Below are 22,085 nucleotides of genomic sequence, written 5' to 3' on the forward strand. Positions count from 1 at the left end.
TGTGACTGATGACTATAGTTTGTCCCAGTTAATAATATTGAGAAACTGAGGTTTCTTTTTCTCTATCAGTGATTTTTATCTGCCAACTCTTAAAATGGTGACACAGGGAAATGACAATTATGTTGTTCTTGTCAAAGCACAGGCCTTTGGAAGTGAATAAACATAGGCCAGCCAGCATTATAGTCTCTTGAGCACTTTATTTGTTATAAAGACAAATCCATAGCACACAATGGCACCTTCTTACTTCCAACATCCAGGTTTACAAACAATTAGCTCATAAAATGGTCTCAGCTTTTTAATGTGTTGTTGTTTTAGGAATTATTGAAACCTTATAAAAACAAGACTCGCTACAAACAGGATTGGTGTTCAATGTATATTAAATGAGGTCAGATAATTAAATTCAAAATAATTTATAAATATTCAGATAAGAAAATTGAAATTACAAAAGCATATTTTGGTCAACATTAAACTGAATTACAACTGTGTGTGGTTAATGCTATATCTACATAGCTACGTTTTTGTTAAAATACAGTTTTAGTTATCAAATAGTCTACCTCATTCTCCAGTACAATCACCTACTTCATTGGTCACACTCAGTACACATTTCATCCAGAAATCACCCATTTTACTCTAGTCCAGCTGTTAATGCACACTCTTCTGTCTCAATAGATGCAGTCCACAAAGTGCCATCATCCCCATGGCTACAAAATAAAATACAATATTTAAAGGTAAAAACTCAGATAACTTCAGAAATGGTAACCCATTCTCTCTGTGTTCATGAAAATAGGCAATCCAATTGGAAAGTTTTTGAACCAATGTAAACTCTAGAAAACTCATGTTGAAGTATGGGAATAAGGACTCTGCACTAATATAGTGCGTAACAATACAGTGTCAGACTCGCCATTTACAGTAAATGCCTTGATTGGACTTTCCCGTGGATTGTCAATATGCGGCTGAAGATCAAGTTTACTCAAGTCTGTGGGAAATCCTTCATGTTTTCTTCCTCTCATTTTCAAACAGGAAGAGAAGGGTTTTCAGGCCTCTTGGGAAAACCAAAAAAGTAAAACACTCACACCCACAAACAACTTGAAAACAAAATGGCAGACCCAGTAATCCTTGACTCCATGTCCAAATGAATTTGGGGCACTAGTACTTTTGCAGTATTTGTATTCTGCCCAAGGTATCACATCATGAGATTCCTCAAATAACTGAGAAGTCTGAGAGCTACAAAAGAGAAAGCATTTAAGGCAGCAGTTGATGTCTACATTTGGATTCCTTTTTCAAGTTACATGTCCAAGTCTCCATCGTAGGCCAAGGTCAGTGGCTTCTGATGGCGAGGTGTGCTTTGATGTGGTTTTGGCTTCTTGCTGCAAAGGGAAAAGAGGCCTTCAGATAAAGGTTACAGAGCTTTTCTTCAGCTGCCAAAGACAATTTGAAGACTGTGAGCTCAAGTGGGAAAATTACGACTGACTCATTTATTAGTAAGTGTGGATTTTCTCTTTTGAATAAGTCATGCGACTCTTATCAATGGAGAGATAGTTGGTGAAATGCACTGTGGGAAATTTTATTTTTGTGAGAACATCATAGCTCATACTTCCCCATTCTAAGCTGACTGACCCCAGCTTCACTGGGCCCATAGTACATGGGTATGTGTAGTCAGCATGATTAGAAACTGCAAATTTTTGTGTATGCCTGGATTCCTCAATTTAGCCACTATCTTCAAAATATTAAAAATGGTTTAGTGGATTAAGTGGCTTAGAAGAAGAGCCATTTTCTGTATTTGTTCCTGTTTACACACAGGAAGGTAGACATCTGCTGCTCACTAATTCCTAAGCTACCATGACCTCCACATCCCAGATGTTTAACATTTTAAGCAGCTCGAACAGCCAGACCCCTGTGTCTTACTCTGGCCTTGTTTTTAAGCAAACATATTTCTGCACTGGCCTGAAAACTGATATTTATTTGGCTACCAACCCACTGTAATCTAGCAGAACAAAGTGAGTATGCTTGTGAATGACAACTTTTGTCATGTAGAGGGAGGCTGCTTTTCCTCCTCACAAAGAACCTGACATGCCAAATTCACATGGATATCCACTATGTATTTCCATTCTTGTTTCTTATTTATAACTGAAATTTTGTCACGGACTCTTCTTCTTCACATAGACCCCCGCCCCAGCATACCCCTCCCCTGCCTCCTCAGAGCCTGGCTCTGCCATGTGTTCAGAGGGTAGCTGTCTTCTGCTCTGCACTTATCAGGGAACATACATTCTCTTCCTCTCTCTCTCTCTCTCTCTCTCTCTCTCTCTCTCTCTCTCTCTTTCTCTCTCTCTCTTGCTCTCAGATTGCTATGGCATGTAGTATATAGCAGCATCTATTATTTATTTTTATTCCATGCCGACTGAGTGCCAAGTCTGTGCTAAGCATTTTATATTTATTCCTTCAATGAGTCCCAGAAACCTGAGAGGGAGGTATGTGTTAGAACTGATATTCTCTTCTGCCTGGAAAAATGAGTTGAATTTTATATTCAGACTGAATTTAAATTAAAACGAAACATTTTAGTTTATAAAATGCAGTGGTAGCATTTATGACTATGTCATCTGCTGTCATAACCATCTGCCATGGGAGCATCTTCATCACTGAGCAGGGTTCCCTGATTCTTCTCCTGTGTTCCCTGGCAACTGCTAATCAACCTTCTGCCTCCACGCATCTCTCGATCCTGGATATCTCATACAAATGGAGTCCTACCAGCAGTAGCTCCTGTGTTAGCTTCTTTTACCCCCTGGCTAGAGAGGTGAATTTCCTGTTATCTGAATTCACTAGAATATGAAAAGTTGGACAGAACCAGTTGTAGGAAGGATTTCCTAATTTAAAATGCCCAAATTCTAATTTAAAGAGCAAAATTAATTTTTCTGATTGATGTCTGAAGTAAGCCATACAAGCTAAAGAGGTAAAAATGATTTCTAAAATTTTACTGAATGGAACCAAACATCTTCCCAGGGTTCTTCACGCAGCACCTGTCATGCAGGCAGCTCTCACTGAGTGGTGGGCACAGGCTGAGTGGTGGCCACAGGCTGCCTACAGCAAATAGCTCCCAGGCAGAGAAGCCTATGGGAAGCAGCAACTTGATTTAGAATCCTCTGCAGAGAGCCCAAACTCCCCCCCCCCCCCCCCCCCCGCCTTCCAGGTCCTTTCCAGTTCTCAGAGGGGTATTGTGTAAATTACTTGACTAGCATCCAATTTGACTTTATCCATTTGAATCATATGTATATCCCAGAGGCTTTATTTGTAGCTGGGTTGGAGCTTCTAGCATGGATAATAAGCCTGGCTCGAGGCAGGGTCCTTGGCATGCTGACCCACGCATTTAAAGGTGGTTAAAAAAATCAGGGGACAGGTTGGGAGCTCCTGGAAGTGACACCTTGTGTATCTACCTTGGTGAGCACAGAATTTCTTCTGAAGCAATGGTAAAGATGTCCCCATGACCCCACCATGTGGGTAAGAACAGGGAACAAATAGAGGGTTGAGAGCTGTAGATTCCACAGCTTTTGGCAGTCTGCCCTTGTTTTGCATGTGCTATACGCTCCTAGGTGAAAAAAGATGACAGCTGGGGACCCGGGGAGCAGAGACAAGGAACAGCAATGGCTAGATTTGTTTGAGAGGATAAAATCATTGCCTGGGAGACATGTAAACTTGGCTAGGCTATGTGAGTGAGGCCTGGAAAAAACTGCTCAAAATGTGCACAGATGTTTTCATGTCTGCTTCCATATGTAGATTTATGAGCACAGTTTCCACCACTGGTACAATGGAGAACTGGAGACCTTGGTGAGCATGGCCTGGAGTCACTCGGGTTAGGAAGTCATCCACTGTGACCCATTTGACAGTGTGTGATCCATGAACACTATGAGCCCAAAGATCTCAACCATGAATGGGTAAGATCTAAGAACCTTTGCAGTATTTAAAACAAATAAAACCCTTCCCTGATGCTAGAAACTCTAGAATACAGGTCCCTGTGCAGCTGTGGCAAACAAAACTTCTAGGCCAGTTAAAAAGCCCCCTAAAAGGGAAGGTGTGCATGGCCTTCTTGTGAAAAACCATCAGCTAACAGGCCTATCTTTGGAGTTCCGGGCTCCTTTTTCTTCTGCTCCATTGGAACATGTCTTCTTTAAGATAAATGTTTCTTATTTTTTTCCTCCTTAAACTCTGATGTTAGGAGAACATAATCACACTTCTTCCTTAAGCAAAATCAGGGACCACAAAGGTCTGCACACAGGTCATAACTGCCACTGCCAGTGGCCCCGCCAGCATCTACCCCTGGAATGTATGTCATCCTCCTGTTGAGCCTTACAGAGTGCTCTGAACAGCCACCACTGCTGGCGGAGTCACACAGCATAAGACCATGCCGCTGTCCTGGCTGTGACAGATCACAGAAGACACATTTTAAAGTGGCCTCTTTCGAGGACATCTGAGTTTTAGCAAAGGGAAAGACTGCATTCATCCAGGAAAGCAGACAGGCTGGCTGCTGACACTTCTAAGTACCTTGGAATGCAACCCACAAGGAACACCCCTAAGCTAGCTGATGTTACACAGTTTGATGGAAGCAGGGAACATTTTTGTTTGGACAGCTATCTGTGAGAAACAAGCCTCTGGAAGCCAGGGCAGCACTCTGAAGCATGGATGGTGAGTCGATTACCAAGTGTGTTGCCAGAATGGACATAGTTATCTAGAGTGTCTTCCAGGTTCACCACAAGCTTACCTAGTGGGCAGCTTCAATAAATCATTATTCGATGTTTATTCCCAGGGAAACCCCAGCAGGGGGCCCTTTTAAAATCCCCAACACTAATGGATGCTCAGAAGGTCCTTGTGGAAAGGAAATGCTTAGAGAGATTGTTTTTCTGCTTTTCTCAGAAGTCCTTTCAAATTTATCATAAATTGCTTTCATTTAAAGTATACATCTAAACCCTGGCACATTGTAGGAATTCTTCCACCACAAACCTTTTATTTTGGTGGAAAACAGAACATCTCCAAACTGTCATCTTTGAAAGCTCCTACAAGCCATTTAGTAGAATGAGCTGCTGTGAAAACAGGTATTTGACTATCTGTAAGCAGCTCCTTGTCTCTCCAGGCCTGTGGCTCACTTTACAGGTAGAAATGTAGGAGCTCTGAGGTGGAAACTGAGGACATCACATTGCATGTGAAAACCCTGCAGGATTACTCAAGGAAGGGAACTTGGAGAAGAAACCTGCACTTTGGGGTTAGCCAACTACAGAGTTGATTCTACAAGCCAGTTAGCACAAAAATGGTATTTCAGTTATCTACTCTTTAAAACCAGAGTGATACCAGTCATACCATGAGACAATCATGAGGATTAAAGAAAACAGTTTCTGTGCAGTATTTATTTCTGTGCCTAATGTACAAGCATTTGACTTTTACTTATCCACAAATACTAAAATCTTAAAAAACAACCCATTTTTTATTAATCAAATTATTTATTCATTCACTTATCCAGGTTTCAATAAACAATGATCCAATTTGTGGTGTGAAAGAATCCATAAAACATAGTCAACATGGTCTTCTCTCTAAAGTCTTTGTCGCTCAGTAGAAAGTTGACAGATATTTAGGCAAATCCCTATTCTGTCAGCATGAAGTAAAAGCCACAGGGGAGGAGACACAGACAAGCTATTCCAGGCCCTTTGAGAAGGAAATAGGTTGGAATTTGAGTTTTACTGGAAACCTGGGTGGAATGCCAAGAACTGGTTGTGAAAACTTCCTTTGTTGTTGAAGGGGACATGAGGATTAGACCGTGAGAAATGCCTTTGTTATCCGGACAGGTTTTATTTGGAGGAGGTTGTGAATAAACACACAGGACAAACACAGTGGCTGGAGAAAAGTGAATAGGCAGAGAGGGCTGTTGGGGTAAAATGTCTGAAACAGCAACACAGAGTCACAGACATGCTGTGTCTCAACCATGTGCGTGGAAATGAATATGGTAAAGAGGAAAGAATAAACCTGATTGCCAATGGAGGGGCTGACAGGATTGCCCAGTGGAAGGCGTGAAAGTGCATGTGAATGCTGCCTAAAACCGTTACTACCATGGAATGAGAGAACTCAATACCTCAAAGTAAATATTAATATATGACATAGGCTTTGGGATTGGGTAAGTGATTAAGCATATTAAATACTTGAGTGAATTTTTTATTGCATATAAATAGAAAAATCACTTAAGTTGGCCATTTTGAAAGACACTTTCCTCTGTGAGAGAATAAAGATAAATGATTTGAGTCCATGCAGCACAAGTTAGTCTGTCAAGGGTCCAGGGAATAGCAGAAGATGAAATTGAGAGTTGTTTGGGTTTGGTCATGAAAGACTTTAGGTATTCAGTTAGACAATGGAACATGTCCTTGACTTCATCAGTAAAATGAGACATGACTCATGGTGTAAAGAAGAGAGGTGGTGATCATTAGAGATGGATTTTAGGAAGACTAATGTGACCACAGAATGAAGGAGAAATGTCTAAATCCAAACGTGGTCTTTTATGCAATGTAAGTTGGTCACTGTAAATTCTACTAGTATTTTGTAATCAGATCTTCTCAGCAATCCTGTTTTGCACCCCTAGTTATTGGTTATTGGTGAAAAATCTTACTACCAGAATCCAGAATCTCAGAACTTGGAGTTACATGCAGTCTTACTAAATACATGTTGCTGGAAGAGTGAACTACAGCTTAAAAATGTGTAAGCTGTGGGGAAGGGAGAAAAGTATCCAAGGAAATATCATGGATCTTCATGCACATTTCTACATGTAGAAATATTAAAAAACTACATGCTAGTTTTTAAATCTCAGGTATCAGAATTGAGAGGGAACAACAGAATCTAGATTATTGAGGACTTCACTTGTTTTTAGATTGCCATCAGGCAGATGGATGATCTGGGACTTTATTGTCTGCAACTTGAAGAACATGGTCCTATAAACCTTCATGTCCTCTACTGTGACTTTTAGAACATCCCCCATTCTAACCCTTTCTGTTGGCAGGTGACTCTGAAACTCCTAGGAAGCATCCAGGCTCACATTTGTTCATTATTGACTAGATGCCCACAATACTCACCTAACTTATCAACTGAAACACTTAAGCTGGTCCAGTCATTTGATTACAGAGTGGATGACTGCTGGAGACAGCACTTTTTCTACTACATCACTCTGGAAATACTAGCTGGATAGAAATCTCATTTCTAGGAATTCAATTTTGATCACTACAGGTGGCAAGAGGGATAAAAGTCATCCGATTTTCTTCGCCAATTTTAACTGACCAAAAGCAAAGATTTAAAAGTCTATGTAGCCTTGGAAACAGAATTTGAAGATAAATATACAGATTTGAGTCAGGATTAAAACTTGAGTAAAAATTCTCAAATATCCTATGAGACTGATGAGGAATATAAATATCTTAGTTGGGAGAAAAAAGCCAAATAACACTTTGATCTCATAAAAAATCCTTGAAAATGTTGCTTTGGGAGCTAATATAATATTCCTCACATACTTTAAAGTATTCAAATTTATTTATGTGTATGTAGTATCAAGAACTGCTCATCAACTAAAATATATTCTGTACAATAAACTAATTAGAATTTCCAGATAGTAGGTAGTAGCACTAGTCACTTAGAAAGCAGAGTCCCTGGAACTGACAGCTAATTAGATGTGGATAGTTAATATTATTTTTGTTATTTGAAATGTACTAACAAGGGGAACCACTGGTTAATTTACTCTAAAAGGGGCCCAATAAAGAGCTAATAATAAGAATAATGTAATAACTAGAATTATCTAAAGCAGTGTTCTCAGATTGACAACAGATTAGAATTACCTGGGGAATTTGTGTATGTGCAGAAATCCTTGCCACACCCAAAAGAAAGTAACTGCAGGTCCTTGGGGTGGAGTTCAGCATTATGATCTAGGAGATGCCTCATACTCATGATCATAAACCCACGGTCCAAACTAAATGCTAAGTGCAAAAATGCCAAGACATGGTTGTGATATCAAGTGGTAACAACACTATTCAAGGTGCCATATTTCAACTGTTAATCTCTTTTTATGGTCCTGAGATTTCTACCATTTTTATCAATGTTTTAAAAATATTGTTTACTTTTAACATGCCACACACACAAACAGTAATTATATAATTTCCATTCCTTGGTACTTACCAAACAAGATAGGAAGTAAATACTAGGAAAATCATCATAAGAAAACTGCCACCTGAAACGCCATAAACCCAAATTTTTACTCGGCCATCTGTTTAAGACAGAAACAACGAAACAACCTTAGTACACAGAACTCTACAACATTTAGGAGAGAAAACATATATAAAGAATAACATAATGGTTACAACTCAGAGCTGATGATTAATTCTACATCTGAAATAAGTGCCTAAGCTAGGAGAAGTTAGTCCTGTTTTGTCATGATCTGTGAACTGCTCCCATGGAATCAAGTGTCCACAGTTTCCTCTCCTGAGCATACCAAGAATATGGGATAGATATAATTGTAACAACAATCAATAGAAAATATAGGCTACAAAGAACAAGGTGGGGTATAAGTGAGGATTTGGAAGGGGGAAGGCCAAATGATATAATTTATACTAATAAATTTTAAAGCAACATATAAATTATACAATACCAGCTGCTATGAACTTTCTAGATATGAACAGTTTATATCACTCTAATTTTTAGTAAATTTATAGTAATTTTTAGTAAATTAGCCCTTAAGAACATTAGGTTGTCAGTCAGATACTCAAGAGATCACCCCAAATCTGAGGATACCTTTGTCTCAAAAAATAAACAAACAAAGCCTATAAGGGTGTAACTGCATTGCAGTAAATATAATTTTAGCCAAATAATTTCTTTTTCACCTAAATTCACAAATGTCCATATTGTAAGCTACACATTGGTGACTGCTGTTAAATATAAAAGAATAATGACAGCAAAGAAGAAAATAAGGTAACAATAGATCGGAAACTAAAAATATAAACCCAAGTTCCCACCCCCAACATGAGGTATTGACAATCCTTAATTCAGCAAATCCACTGGAGGATATTTGAACTTGTTTGAAGATGCTCATATTTTTGCACATGCCATGTAAAAATACCACCATTCTCCTAACATTAAAGAATAACAACAAAAACTACAATTAAAAAGACAACCTTCTCAGATCATTCTTTTAACATGAATGCAAGGAGAACTAGGAAACACATTTCAAAAGCTCTCTTCTGAATGAAATTAGGTGAAGGAAAATAATTAAATGGGGTTCCTGTATAACACATCCTCCCCCAAAGCCCGAAGTCCAGGGCGCATGATGGAAGAGGGGACAGAAAGACCAGAAGATGTAATCAGGAAGGACTTTGGAGAAACACTGTCGTCTGGATAGGACTCTATGAATGCATAGCAGCTGTGGTGGCCTGTACAAAAGCTGAACAAGAGCAAGCCAATCAACATGCCATTGAGGACTGGGAGGGGCATAGAGCCCCACCCCAACTGATGTGCTATTTATAGTTAAGGGCTGTTGGGGAAGAGAAAGTCAGTATTTTAAGGATATAGACCCTGGTAGGTTGACCACACTATAGTGGCTGGCCCCACAACTATGTGTACATGAGTAGTACTGGCTGGATTCTATGGGAGATTATATATATTCTATGGAAGTTTATACATATATATATATATGTATAAACTATATTTATATGTTAAGAAATATATTATATAAATTTATATTATATAATACTGTAAATTATGAGCATTTGTATATAAGAAAACATCATTTTAGATTTCATACTTACCACAGCTAAATGAAATTTATTAGTCAAGTAACTCATTTGTTAAAATAAGCAGTCATGTCCTGGGAATCACTTGCATTCTTGCATGTAATATGTGCAGGATGGAGTCTTTAGAGAGAAATTTCAGATCAAAATGTGGGCCTGGCCCGGCATTGGTGGCACACACCTTTAATCCCAGCACTCAGGAGGCAAAGACAGGTGGATCTCTGTGAGTTCAAGGCCAGCCTAGTCTCTAGAGCGAGTGCCAGGATAGGTTCCAAAACTACACAGAGAAACATTGTCTGGAAAAACCAAAAAAAAAAAAAATGTGGGCCTGCTAAATATATTATGACAGCTTCAGTGTCCCCTGAGGGTGTGTTTCAGATTATGCTGTCACCTAATATATAATATAAACCATATAGAATACAATATTATAATAATATATTACATATAACATATTGTATGTATTATAATGTGCAATATTATAATAATTTTAGAAACTAAAAGTTGCTATACACTGAGCAGACTAAAAAGTCATTTTGGAGAGATTGTTCTATGGTTACAGCACTTACCATACAAATGTGCGAAATGGAGTTCTGACCCCAGGACTGCACTCATGTAAACGTCAGACAGGCACGGTGACCTGACTGTAATCCCAGTGTGTGAGAGTCAGAGATGAAGAGTCTCAGAGTGAGCTGTGTGGAGAGACCAGCTGACATGGCAAACTCCAGGTTCAGCTGCTAGCCACTGCCTCAGTCCACAAGGTGGAGAGCGGTGGCGGAAAACACCCGATGACAATCTTGGGCCTCCATATGTATATGTACACACAAATACTTGTGCATTCACACAAGCACATGTGCCCCACATGAAAACATGAACATATACATGCAGGCACAGCACACGAAAACACATGCAAAAATGCTGATATGTCTACATACACCGATTCACACATATATTCATATATGCACACATATTTTCTATCTATATACCCTCACATGTGTGCATTCATATACATTTTGTTGCGTGTGTTTGGAACATGCATACATGTGTATCTGCACATTCATTTTTTTAAAAAAATATTAGTAAAATACATATGCTTGTTTACCCCCACTGTGACCTTATTCTAGTTATCTTCCCGAAGTTGCATGTGTCATGAATGAAAAGTCTACATGGCATATCATTTCCCTCCACTGAAATATGCCCGCCCATGCTCTTAAAAGTGAGATGTTTATTAAATATCTTTGGCATATAAGGGGATCAAAGGTTGAATGAAGTGAGAGGATTATTCTGAGAAGTCAGGGCATGAACCTGCCTCCCCAACTGGGTTGAGCATGCTTTGCACACCTGGGCCCTGCTTTTTTTCTTCTTCTTCGTTTAAACATGCCACCAGGGAACTTTAAATAACCAGGACCCCAGTCCAGAAGGAGGTTTCTAGGGTCCATCTATCCAAGGTTTGTCTGTCTTTCCCTTTCCCATTACCTGGTAGTTTGAAGTGTTTCTCTTTGGGAAAGAGGTTAGTGTGAAAAGCATAGTGAACAAACGTTCACGTCACGAAGTGGCACACGACAGTCTTAGTTACCTGCATCTTGTAACTCACCCTGTCACTCTTTGGTGTGACCCTGGTGAGATTACCTGGTTTTGCTAATTTCCGTTTTCTTAATTTCTCCACCAAAGCTGATAGCATCCACTTAGGTAGCAAGTATTTAGTGAGATGACAAACAGCAGGCACTTGGATGTCTTTCAGCACGTTTTCTTTCCTGTCCATAATAAACACTAAACTCTGTGCCCTAGAGGCTGGATGCTTGGGGACTGAGACACAGGCATTACGAAGTCACACTTGTTGAAAGTAGGTGGTTTAAGCCATGGGGCCTGAAAGGTCTGCCTGTCTTGGAAACTGGTCTCCTTACTATCTCCCCAGTGTCTCCAAACTCACAACAGGTCTGTGGGTATTTCCTGTATGTTTCTGCGATTCGATTCCAATTCCACTTTAATTTCATTTAAATGCATAAATCCAGTTATAGAAACAGCAACAATTTGCAATTAAAAGACATTTTCCTGAGATACTACTTTGTTCCTTAACTCATTACCTCTTAGACTATGATTGACAGGCTAATAAGCATCCACAAGAACAGTTTATGTTTGCATGGGAGGACACAAGATAAAACTCTCAAATCTGAGAAACTTTGAGCTAAACCTCATCCTTCCTTCCTTCCTTCCTTCCTTCCTTCCTTCCTTCCTTCCTTCCTTCCTTCCTTCTTCCCTTCCTCTCTTCTTTCCCTCCTTCTTTCCTTCCTCCCTCCTTCTCTCTCTTCCCTCCTTTCCTCCATTCTTTCCACAGGAAGAGATGGTCACAGTATGAGCTCACTGAAAAAAAATGTGCATCCCTTATTTGAATAGGAAACACACCTGGGTCAAGAGGTTGAAGAGACCACCCTTTAAAAATGTCATGTATTTTGGAATTCACAGGTCTGTTTTTCCCAGGAAGGTTTTTCACATCAGCTTTTTTGTCTTCTGAGCCAGGCACCTTCATGCAGTAATCAAGGAAACCACTTGATCTCATTATCTCTGTGTATCCCTTCTCACAGCCACAGACTCCACCCTAAAGCATAGAAAATACATTTGTGGTTACACAGGACTTGTGCAAATGAATAAAGGAGAATGCAAACACCAGTAAAACCACTTAATATTTGATATGCCCTGGAAATTTGAGGGTTTCAGCACCTGATTTGCCAATGGGATAGAGATCAAATATGTAATTCATCTTTCTGGATCCCAATGTCAGCACTAACCACTTGCCATGTTTTTCTAAATTGCTTATAATTTGAACACTTTCCAAATGGGACATCATAGTTCCTTGAGAATAGAGTGTATTGATAAGTTGTTTCTTCTCATAGAATGTTTATAGCGTTTCATCAACTTTTCATCTCCAACCACCCCTCACTGGTTTCAGATGCCTGTCCAGAGTTTCCCTTTTTCTTTTTAACTGCAAAAGAAAGCCACAGGTTTGTGCACTTATTTTATCTAAATCAGGTGATGCTGAGTGCTGTCATTATCCCAGATGCTAGACATCTTTATCACCTTGTGTGGTTAGTGCTTAAAGCCAGTTAGTGACTGGCTTTCTGCTCCTAAGAGGGAGGACCATGGCGAGGAAAGTTTCTTTACTGAAATCACATTTAAGGATAAGATGCCTCCTCTCTCTTTCAATTACCCTTCACTGTAGTAACTCGAGTGTCACACTATAACACATCCCTACTTGACATTATGACAATGTGTCCTTTATATTTGCTTCTGCAGTTTCTGGTCACTTTCATATGTAATGAGTGTATTTGACAAGCTGACTACGATGAACAATGACAGAAAAGGGCCCCTATCTGTCTTGGGAAGTGAATCAGAAAATAATTTCTCTTAGTCTAACAGACAGACACCAGAAAATCAGAGAAAAGAAAGAGGGTGTGATTATCAGTCTCTACAACTCTGTCATTATGGCTCCTTATGTACAATTCACCTTCTGGCATTTTCTGAACAGATCTCTGTTCTTATAAGCACTTAGGCAAATCTTCATCAAACAGCTAGTCTTAGTGGGATCATCAGTTGTTGACTAAATTTGACTTTAAGGAGCAAAACTGAATGAAGCACCTTGATGCACTACAAAAGGACAGCTGGCAGCCAGAAATGTAAGTGCAGTAACTAACTGCCCACAGTTCAGTGCATAACAAAGCTATAATAATGCCATGCATTATCAGTTGGTGGACATTATCACATGGTGGTATTATTGAAGATGTCTTTAAAAGATGAATCTCTATTGTTAGTCTGAGAGAAGAGCTGTATCCAGTGAGCTTTATGTGACAAGGGTTTAAGGAAGAGTTATTTATGTTTTATTAACATGAGGTTTGGTGAAGGCAACTTATACTTTGCAAACATTGTCAGCCCAAATGAATTTATTTCTTCTTGTTTTGATTCTATTTTCTGCAATCCTACCTGTTAGTATTCAGGCATACATTCAGTATACTGACCTGTCCTTGGGGTTCTGACAGGATTCACCCTCAGCTGCAGCCACTAAGAGCACCACCTGTGCATAATCACTATGTTCCCTTTTAAAAGGGCCCTGCCTACATCCCATCTTTCTCTCTTTCTCTCTCTCTGCTTCTCTGCCTGTCTCTCCCCTTCTATTTCTCTGCCTCTCTCTTCTCTTCTGCTGCTCCTCCTGTCCGAAGAGGCCAGTCTCCCCCCTCTTCTCCCTCCTTTCCCAATTCCCTTTCCTCTAATTAAAAAACCCCTCCACATGAACCCTGTCACATGGCATCTTTCTCTCTGGAGCCACCTTTTAAATTACAACACTACCCATGTATTTTCTGTGGTAAAGAATTAACCCATCTTGAAGTAGAAGAGTCATAAAATATGATTGACTGCCTAAATTACTTTCATTGCATTGCTTTTCAGGCTACACACACTGCAAGAAGAAACCTGCCTCCTTAAGATATGCAACACAGCTTTAAAATATTATATATGCTTACAACTAGTAAGAGCCCCTAATTACAATTTAGTGAATATTTGACATCAGTTCTCAAGCAGAAGTATGTGGAAGGAATGGGAAGAAAACTAAAATCCTGCTTATAAAAACCAAACAAACATACAAAGAAACCCCCAAACACAAATGTATATGCATGCATGTGCATGCTCACCACACACACACACACACACACACACACACACACACATGCATGCACACACACACACACACACACACGCACGCACGCACGCGCACACACACACACACACACACACACACACACACACACACACACACACACACATGCACGCACTTTTTTCAGCTATGGTTTTTTGTTTAACTTATTTTTAGCGGACTAAAATTTTACTCTTATAAACATTGCAGTGTAACAAAATTTACAAAAATATTATCAAATATGAGCAGCATGTATATATTTCAAAACAGCTCAGGAAGGTTAAAAATAGTATACATATGTGAATTAAAAACAGTTTTTGGTAGATGGAGCATAAATTAGTTTGGTAAACTGCAGTCTTGGCAATTGTTGTTCTCCCTCTATGTGCCTCTAGATGGCGGTGTAAGCACGTAAAATTGCGGTCTGGTTATGGCCGACTTGCACACCTCACTGCACATATACATACATACATACATACATACATACATACATACATACATAATACACACACACACACACACACACACACACACACACACACACACACACATATATATATATATATATATATATATATATATATATATATATATAATATCACTGGAGTTATAATGCTTGTAGGGGAGCCCAGCATGTGACTCACCTGTGTGCAGTAGGAGAAGGGTTTTCTGCAAGCTGGAATGCACTGCCGAATAGCAGCAGGGCGTGCCTGAGGGGAGCAGCCACCTACAAAGGAAATATCACTTATTTGCAGATTTGTCTATGATAATCATATTTAAAAGTTTGCTATTCCCCTCTCATACTGGGGACATAGTTATCATTGTTAACATCATTATTATTTTACCATGGCTTAAATGTATATGTCAGTCATATGCTACAACTCTAGCTTATTAATCACTCCAGAATGTGTTTAAAATGAGACGTTTACAGACTTTTTCTATGTTCATTGGCATCAAGAGTCTATTATGTGTCTATAATTGAGGGCAAAGCCTGTGGGCACCCAGATCAGCACAAGAATTGATGAAATCTCTATTAGGTTCAACAGCAGCAAACACAGCTGCTTAGAGACTCATTCCATGTATATATTTCTCCAGTTCCTGGGTGGCCCAGTGAGGCCCAAACTAGTCTGATTCAGAAAACCAAGTAAAAGAATGTCACTGTTGATCCATTCGTCACATTGGTAAGCACTGTGTCAAGGATTTTATATGAACCAGGCCTAACAAACATACACGGTCACATACGGACCTCCCCTTTAACTGTGTGTAGAGGCAAATTCATAAAGTCTAGGATGGACAATCTGATGCTCAACACAGCACTTGCAGAGATGTAATCACTTACGCAGGGCTGCTTAAATATGGGAGTCAAAGGAAGTAGTGAGGTGTTTCTAAAACCCACCGATGTACTGCACTGGTTCAAAGTGAGAATAGACATGAAATAAGTTTTGAGATAACTAGATTGAGAAGTTGGATGCACTTAAGGGCAGTGTTTAAACTGTGTTCATATGAGGTCAGTCGAATTTATAGGCTCTGGTCTTTGCAGTGCCATAATTGTCAACCAATTACACTTTATGATGCGGCAGCTAGCAAAAAGACTTCAGGCTCAAGGCTATAGAGGAAGAGTCAGACTTAGAAATTTCCTGGGAATGAAGCTGCTACATTGTCACTTTGTTCAAAAAGAAAAATAAGACAAGTAACAGACACCAAAGCTAAAACCAAAGGAAAACACAAAGCCCACAGCAGTCCAGAGGTATTGCCTGGAATTGAATAGTTGTGTGGGTGTCAGTGGCGATGACCACACAGCACCTGTCTATTTCACCATCCTGTCTGGGGACAGGACATTCAGTCTTCAAACTGGGGGTCTCCAGAGTGGACTACTCCAAGTCACACTGATGACAGGATATGGCTTTTAAGCTTTAAGAACAAAGTCAGGCTCTAGTTGTATTTATCAGGTGATGCCAATGGCCCCAGCTCACTTGTCTGATGGTCTCACACCATGCATCGAGAAGGTCCACTGTGCCAACACAGTGCTCACCAGTGTGTAAGCTTCTGGCCACTGTGGAGTAGGAGGCCTTTTTTGGTTCCTGGCTAGGCATGTTTATAGAGTATTTAGTTTTATCAGCTTACAAAAATGGAAAAAGTAGCTCAAAATAAATTACTGTATGGATTAAGCTATGGATTAATACCAATAATGTAAAGCCATGTAAACAGGATAAAGGAGGGGCTGTGATTCTCCTGCTGTTGTGCACTTCCTCCCAGTCTTGCATAAGCTGTTTGTCAGTTGCAGTACTAAAGTAAAATCAATGTCGATTTAATTTGCTTTGACAAGAAGACATCAAAAAATCTTTAAAATTATTGAGAAAACCATTTGTACAATCAAATTGTACCTTCTTTTAAGAATAAGGAATCTTTCCTTCAGACTATTTTTAGGCATAAAGTAATTGCCCTAACCAGGAAAACATTCAAAATGAGCCTGCAGAGGGTAAACATGAGCATCCATAGCATCTAGATTTTTTTCTTTGCATCATTAATGCCAAAACATTTCAATTAGAAAATTGTATGTTTATCAACTGTGCTAATTTGAACTGCAGAGGAGAGTAGGGTGGAGCCTGAGGGTCTGGAACTGATGCCGAGTGGAGTCCTCTCTGTGTCCACTGAGGTGGTACATGCTTCAACACTTTAGGGACCGATGTTTTAAACAATCTACATCTTTTTCAGGTTTATCTGAGATCATGAATCTAGGTCTATTTTATTGTGTTTCAACTGATCTGTTTGGCTTCTATATACTTTCTGAATCTTCACATAGAATTGTTGATTTCAAAAATGGGAGTGAGGTCTAATGAAAACCTCCCAGGAAGAACGTCTGAAGCACCTGCTCTTCAACCTTGCTTTAATTGGTAAGCGAGTTCCTCAACAGAAGCACACTGTGAGACCTTTCTGAAGGCTCCGTGTGAATCTTAGAAAGGAATACCTGTGACATTAAGGCCATCTGAACGCTGGCACCACACAGTCCGTTCGTTATTGTTCCAAAGACTCGCTTTCCATGTGTAGTGATAACATTTGCCACCTGCAAGTGGATATGAAAACTGTAATTCTATTACATCTCTCTTACCAACACAATAAACATCAATGCGTCCAAATGGAAAGCGCTGAAAAATGACCTCGGTACCTGCACAAGGTCGTGTTTCTAGAACCTGTTGGGGGCAGCTGTCTTGATTCTCAAAAGACTGAACTATGAATGTCCTTGACCTGGATTGGCGGCCCGTGGTCTCCAAGCTTCTCCCATCGATGCAGGTTAACTCACACTTGCTCCATTCTGACCATGGGGTTATATGGCAGTCTCCTGGATAGTCACATAGTGCAGGGAAGGAGAAACATGGTGAAAACAGGTGCTAGATATCAGAGACAGGGATGGACACACAAGGGACATGGGGTGCATGTACAGGGACACGGGCAGGTCCAAGTATTGACAGACTTTCAGTCTGAAAGTACTATTATTGGTGAAATAATGTATGGCTTAATCTAGGTTAGCAAAAGAGTGCAAAAATTAGATTGCTATAACTCTGTTTCAAGTCATAGTAGCCATGACTAGAGTAAAATGTGGCTGCTAGAAGGTAGGTGGGGAAAAACCTAGGTGGGACTAGTGGAGGGAAAAACCACAATCAGAATGTAGTGTCTGAAAAAATATATTTTCAATAGAAGAAAAATAGAAAGAATTAAAAGGGAGATTATAATGACTCGGTTTCCAAAGATCAGCAAAATGTACGTGCATAGAAACCATGGAAAAATAACAAGTAGGCCATTGAAATGAGATAGTTTTACCTAAAGAATATTTGCTCAAGTATACTATTCATAGTCATATTTATTTGTAAATGTAAACATATGGAGTATACTTATGGCACATAACTTCAATACAAACATTCACATATGAATGATGCACATTTAAATATATGTGCATATGTAAAATGTAAATGACCATTTGTATACACATACTGTATTGTAAGGAAATATTGCAAAACTTAAAATTATTCAATGCAAGCTAATTGCATTATTAGTATTAAAATAAAATAATCATTTTCTGTTTCCAATGATAACTGTTACATCTACACAGAACCTGGTTGTTAACAGTGAGCTGACAAGCTTCTTGCCTCACTCTTGCTAGGCTGTCTCTCAGCATCATCAGTTCCAACATGCGGTCAGCATTCTGAATGTTGGGCAATATGGAAACATTGCTCGACCCACCTATTATCTAGAGGCCAGTGAAAGGAGATGAGATTCTACCTTAGTTTTTGTTTCCAAAGCCAGTACTCTTTTTCTTACTTTGTATCTTTCAAAATGTTGCCAAACCCACAATTCAAATGCATTAAATCAAATAAATAATTCAATATTGATATGATAGAGCTTTTTGAGGGAAAAATGGTGTAAATAAAAAATCAACAAGATCACATGCGGGGCACTGTTTATTAGGAGAACTACACACCTGGGCAGGGCACGGAGCACAGCTGCTTCAGGATTCCTTCTTGGAAAGGTACTTCTCCACACAGGGCATCCCCAACATGGACAGCTGTGTGGGATATTGAGCCATTGTGGACTACACAGGAAAAGCTGCGCACCTGCACTCCTTCCCCACAATCTCCACCCTGAGAGAAGAAAGGATGCCCTCAGAATTAGCCAGATAGAATCTCAGAGCTTTGGTCCCCAAGGAAACCTCAACAACACAGAGTAGCTTCCTTCTCTTTGGAATGCCCTCTCAATGGTTGACAATAAAGCATAGCCGAACTTCTGGGGTTGACAGGGAAAGTCACATAGAAATGCAGGCACATCCTTCAGAATTTATGCCCCCAGAATCAGATCATTTATTCTGGGACTTGGGCAGAATTGACAAAATGAGAAAAACTGCATAATTTGTCTCCATGTATGTGAGAACATAGTCTGTTCTACAATCACCTCCCAGAGAACATGCACAGCCCCGGGGCATGAATTTTTCTTTTATTGTCCTAATTTTTTCCTTTGCAGAATTTGGTCCTTTCTCACATGGATCAGGTTAGGATTCAAATAAAACTCTGATTTTTCTCTGTTGCTGTTTGAAGTGATTTTCCCAGTTTGGCTATGGTACTGAGTAACACTGTGGATGTTTGATGCTAGTGTCGCTCAGGAAGCTGGACAGCCAGGGAAATTCATACAGTGCCTCAGAGACACAGGAATGTAGAATTAAAAGGTTTGGGGGGGGGTATTGAGCTCAATCATCTTCTGATGGAAATTTTCCTACTCTAAGGTTTTGGTAGCTCCTCATGAGATGGGTATCTTCACCAGGACTTTCATTAGGTGTTTGCTGTATTTCCAAAAGAAGTCCTTTGGAAATTTGCATGACTTCAGCTGACAGCTACATTTCCTCTCATATACCTAGGAAGCAGAGCTGGAGGCAAAGCTTTGATGTTGAGGAGGTGCTGAGCCAGGATGTCAATGGGGAGGATCAGACAGAACTGAAGCAAAAGAGGAAGGGAGGCAAAGCCAGGGTGGGGCGTTACACACTGGACTCAGTGCCACAAACAACTGCAAATATGTCTTGGTTGCTCACAATGTCTTCTAGATGTTCCATTCCATGTCTCAGTACTACCCACTAAGGACAAAGGACAGGGTGGGAAAGGCATTTATAATGCCAGAAACTATTTCAATTCTATTCTCACTAATCAGCATTCATTCTGTTATCTGTTTTCCCATATAACCAAGTTGAGTTTGTGTCAACTAAGTACAAAAGTTGGTAGAGAGCTAGTTTTCTATTTCCTTTTGCTATTGTGGCTACTCTGTGCCTCTCTGTGGGAAGAGAGAGGAGGAGGGAGGGGGAGGGAGAGACAGAGACACAGAGAGACAGACAGAGTCAGTGAGACATAGACACACAGAGAGATTGAGACTGTCTCTTCATGACAGTCTGACAACTCTCTACACTAGAAACACAGGTTTCTTCTCTTTCTATCCTGTCTACAGAGGATAGATACTAAACTGTCTGGATCTCAGAGATGCTGCAGCTCTTGGGAAGAATCAGGAGTGCAAAAAGAGACAAACATTAAAGTAGTCAAGATAGTGATCCTGAGCGTGGAGAAGGTGTTCTAGCCACTCATAAGCCAGCTGGCACTAGCCAAGTATGAAGGCACAGGCTTCTGGGCATGTGGGAGCTCACAGGTTGCTGTTAGAGAAGCAAGATGGCACAGACAACCAGCTTGGGGGCTCTCTACACAAGACAAGGCAAGACTGAGGATATTCAGTAGTGAGGTTTCAGTGAGCCATAGTTAACTGTGATATAAAAATTATCAAATAGGAAATTCCAGAAAAAAAAACAACTTAGGTGTTTAACCGCATGCCATTCTCAAGAGCATGAGGGAATGTTTCCATCCCATCCTATGCCACGCAGAATGTAAATCACCTGTTTATGAACAGGTTCAGACCCTTCATGGTGCCCATCTGTCAGTCACATGGCAGCCATCCTGGTCATCAAATCAAATATTGTGATATAACAGTGCCTGAGTTCAAGTGAACTTTATTTATTTAACAACAGATCTAAAGCACAAGGAAATGATGCGGGTATCTTTTGAGTGTATATTGTAGTACTTGCTCTAATTCATTTTAGGTTAGCATTATTTCAGTGTGTCCAACTTAGAAATAAACTTATCACAGGTATTGTTGTATAAGAAAATTATGATAAATATTAGGTTCAATATTATCTGATTTCATGAATCCTCTGGAGACCTTGGAATGTATCTGTCATGCACAAAGAAAACAAAAAAAATGAAGAGTTCAGCTAACAAAAATGAAATGTCTGGTTTGGGTAAATCCAAATTGTAGAAGTTTAAAGCATGAAGAATTTGAGGCAGTACACAAACTGGAAACACCACACACTTTCTTAGGAAAAAAACCTTAATAGAAATAATTACAGTTGGTTGATTTAGGAGAGTCAGGTTATTCATGCTACTATCATAAAATACCTTATGCTGAGTAATTTATAAGTGATGGATATGCACTCCTCAAGGGATTCTGAGATGTTCAACACGACAGTGCCAGAAGGTGGCTCCTTATACACAGGACTTCTGCTTGTCCTCAGGGGCAAAAGGGCAGGTGCCTAGGGCCTTTCATCACGAGGGTACAACCTTCCAACCCCCTCCTATTGGTGCCATTCTTCTCTTATATTACTGGCCAGTCTTCAACATAAGAGTTATGAAGAACCCAAGCACACCACAGCAGAGGCTGGATCACTCTATGACTATTATTTATTTATGAAAAGTACCATAATTTTAGGCCTAAATGCATCTTGGGAGAGAAGTTTAAAATCAACCCACAGGATAGCATTCAAAACAAATGTTCTAATAAAAATTCACTGCCTAAAATGGAAAATAACAAGAATGAACTGAAATTTCTTTCTGGTAGGGAGTGCTCCTTCATAACTTAGTATCTGGATGATGGATTTGCTGACTTTCCTCCGTGCATTTTTGCTGATGAGTATGAGGACTTTGTGTATTTGGAGACAAGCGTAAAGATGCTGTAGCAGATGTGAACTTTGAAAGTCCAGATACCTTCAACCGATGGGATGAATCGATGAGTTTCTTTTGACATCCCATCAGGCAGCTTGTGTA

The 22,085-nt window shown here is 39.8% G+C and overlaps 1 protein-coding gene across 1 annotated transcript in view; it reads right to left on the bottom strand.

Annotated features, from left to right (window-relative positions):
- Nucleotides 1-1,285: 1,285 nt before the first annotated feature.
- Nucleotides 1,286-22,085, bottom strand: part of Thsd7b (thrombospondin type 1 domain containing 7B) — a 706,540-nt gene continuing 685,740 nt past the window's right edge. The window contains exons 21-27 of the mRNA XM_027417733.2: nucleotides 18,941-19,100; nucleotides 17,630-17,803; nucleotides 17,432-17,527; nucleotides 15,108-15,190; nucleotides 12,189-12,381; nucleotides 8,185-8,272; nucleotides 1,286-1,367 (exon numbers count right to left, since the gene is read on the bottom strand). Of these exons, the coding sequence (XP_027273534.2) occupies nucleotides 1,286-1,367; nucleotides 8,185-8,272; nucleotides 12,189-12,381; nucleotides 15,108-15,190; nucleotides 17,432-17,527; nucleotides 17,630-17,803; nucleotides 18,941-19,100 (876 nt within the window). The remainder of the gene's footprint in view (nucleotides 1,368-8,184; nucleotides 8,273-12,188; nucleotides 12,382-15,107; nucleotides 15,191-17,431; nucleotides 17,528-17,629; nucleotides 17,804-18,940; nucleotides 19,101-22,085) is intronic.

Source organism: Cricetulus griseus, chromosome 5, assembly GCF_003668045.3.
Source record: "Cricetulus griseus strain 17A/GY chromosome 5, alternate assembly CriGri-PICRH-1.0, whole genome shotgun sequence".
In the NCBI taxonomy this organism is placed as follows: Eukaryota; Metazoa; Chordata; class Mammalia; order Rodentia; family Cricetidae; genus Cricetulus; species Cricetulus griseus.